Genomic DNA, 2835 nt, shown 5'->3' on the forward strand with positions numbered 1-2835 from the left:
TCAGACAGCAGTGCCATTAATCAAGTCATAGTGGTCAGTGTTGTGGTTGTTGTTGTTATTGATACCACCATTGGCATTTTGGCCACCCATCATGGATAGGCCGCTGTAAACACTGGCATGCGAACGCCGTCTTTCACGCTCAAGTTCATCGGGGTCAAATGTTTCGCCCAATAAAGCGCTGGATCGACGCTGCTCATCGAAAGCGTAGGCGCGCTGGAATTTCGGCGGTACGCTGACCACACTACCACTACCGCCTCCACTGCCAATGCCACTGTCGGCGCCGCCGCTGGTGTTACTGCTGAAGGAGCGTGTCAAAAGCGCGTGCGCCAAGTGGGGAGCTGTTGCATGGTGCGTACGTGTCGGTGGTGCGCCCAGTTGTTGGATTTGCTGATAGTTGGTTGCGTAGCCGGATGGTGAGGACGGTATGGCGGCAGGCCAATGCACAGCTGGTTGCTGAAGTCTTCCATCATTGTTGTTGCTGTTGTTCAGTGGCCGTTGCTGGCGTCGTTCGCCATAGTTGCTGCTGTTGCGTGCCGCAGCGAGGTCTTCGCTGGATTTGTGCAACGCAAAGGCTGAATTGTAGATGCCGGCAGCATGTGATTGTGACAGATAAAGATTTTGCTGTAGTAGTTGTTGCTGCTGTTGTTGATGTTGCTGCTGTAACATCATGTTTGTTAAGCGACTCTGGCTGCTGCTATAGTTGTTGTGCAATGCTGAAGCGCTTGCGTGTAGCGAGCCCGAGCCCAGGCTGTTCTGCGAGTTCGTGTGGCTTTTCAAAAATGATCGGGGCAAAGTGCGACTCTGAAATATTTGGACGTTGGGTTGGTAATCCTGGTGTAGACGGTTTTGCGAACCATAGTAGGCACTCTTGGCAGCCGCAAAATAGGGTTCTCCGCTACTAAAGCTGGGCGGTGGAGGCCAGATTTCCATGGCGGAGTCGCTGCGGTCCACAGCAAATGAGCTCTTCTGATCAGTCTTTTCTGGCTGATATAATGCGGTCAATGAAAGATTAGAGTTGATTTTACGCAGATGAGCCGGCTCGACGAACATAGAGGAGCGACGTAGGTTGCGATATGTTGGATTGGTCACATACTGAGGATTATCTGCAAGGAATGTTATTGATTAAGGCTTTGCTTAAAAACTAGAGTAGAAGCTTAAATTAAAACTGAAAGTTTTTAAGTGCGGCATGCTCGCATTCAATTTAAGGCAATTTGGCTGTGTGTGTATTACATTACTCACCTTGAATAACGTAAATGTGCTCATCCTCGTCTTGTAGCTGCGAAAATCCACCCTCGCCTTCATCATCCTCATCTGTTTCCCGCGGATTTTGACACTCGTCATCTACTTGGCAACTCTTTCTGGCAAAATCTCGACGTCCGCCGCCACCTCCATTATGTTGTCCATTACCAAGATGACTTGTGGCTTTGTAGTGACGACGCTGTTGTGCTTCGTCGTCAGATGTCGCCGCCGTATCTTCCTCGCTGGCAATGAAGTAAATGTTTTTCGGCTTTGGACGCATGCCAGCGCGTTTGCAGAACTCCTGAAAGAGTTCATCTTTAGTCTTACGTATGCCCCGCTTCAAACCGCACAGTCGCTGTGGCTCATCATCATCGTAGCAGCTGTCCGACTGGCTGTCGGCCAATTGACGTCGGCGTCGTTGACTCCTTTCATTTTCGCTTTCAGCGCCGCGTTCACTTTCGCTTAGTGTCACCACTGCTGGGTCAAGAGGTCGTGTGTTCGTCGCCATGTTGCGTCGGTTTCTACGTTCAATGTGCGGTGTGGCGTGCCGAGAGTTGTGACTGGGGTAGATGTCTGTGGTGGTCGAGACGCTGCGGGTAAGCGGATAATCTTGTGCGAAGTCACCGAATTGTGTGTACTGCAGCGGCATACGAGGCAAGGTCTGCGATACGCCACCCATTTTCACCGCTGACGGCGGCGGCGGTGGCAGACCACCAACCGAGTCAGTGTAGAGTTCATTAAGAGATTTGGCAAAGTTTTTGGAATGCAAATTGCACTTTGGCTGCTGTGACTTTTCGAAATAATACCTGTGATGTGTAAAGGGAAACAGTTGTTGTACATACAGAAATGCCGAAGTGACTCAATGTAACAGTCAGTCGGTCAGTTGGTCAGCAAGCTAAGCAAATACATGTATATGGGCAAGGGGGCAAAAATATTTTACCTGTGTTGCAAATCACTATTGACGAACGCCTCCGCTGCATTCGGATGCTTGCGACAGGGCACAAAACCGTGGGTGTGTTGCAACAACTGCTTGCCATTCAATGCCATTTCGGCCGTGGTCGGCGGCAGACACACATTGTGCACCTGGTGATGGCTATTAGCGCCTAGCCGTGGGCCTTGCTGAGGTTTGCGCACAGTGGGTGCGACCGCCGCCGACGCTGTAGAATGCTTGTAGCTTTTGTAGGTGTGGCTTTGTGGAATTTCGCCCTCTTTCAGTTTTTCCTGCAGATTGGTGATGTTGAAACAAGGCAGATGCTGTAAAGGCAGAGGTGTGAAATGTTCAAATGCATGTGTGAGCATTGTCCAATAAAGATGTGTGCTTTGAGGATATTGAACGGATGAGGAAGCGCTTGGTATTGTTCAAATGGAAATCATTTTCAAAGCAATATTGAGATTTGTTGCGGTTGAGCTTTCGATTGTTGTATTTGTATTGAGTTCTCAATGGACAGGGCTTGGGGTTAATGTTGATTTTGTAGGGAGTTCAGATGAAAATGGAGTTGCAAAGTGCTATTTTTATACTCTCGCAACAAAGTTGCTAAAGCGAGTATTATAGTTTTGTTCACATAACGGTTGTTTGTAAGTCCTAAAACTAAAAGA

At 49.0% G+C, this 2835-nt stretch overlaps 1 protein-coding gene across 1 annotated transcript in view; it reads right to left on the reverse strand.

Annotated features, from left to right (window-relative positions):
• LOC108971321 overlaps nt 1-2835 on the reverse strand; it is a 21910-nt gene continuing 19075 nt past the window's right edge. The window contains exons 6-8 of the mRNA XM_018937291.1: nt 2180-2493; nt 1240-2045; nt 1-1103 (exon numbers count right to left, since the gene is read on the reverse strand). Coding sequence (XP_018792836.1) covers nt 1-1103; nt 1240-2045; nt 2180-2493 — 2223 coding nt within the window. The remainder of the gene's footprint in view (nt 1104-1239; nt 2046-2179; nt 2494-2835) is intronic.

Source organism: Bactrocera latifrons, unplaced genomic scaffold (assembly GCF_001853355.1).
Source record: "Bactrocera latifrons isolate USDA-ARS-PBARC rearing strain unplaced genomic scaffold, ASM185335v1 scaffold_34, whole genome shotgun sequence".
Classification (NCBI taxonomy): Eukaryota; Metazoa; Arthropoda; class Insecta; order Diptera; family Tephritidae; genus Bactrocera; species Bactrocera latifrons.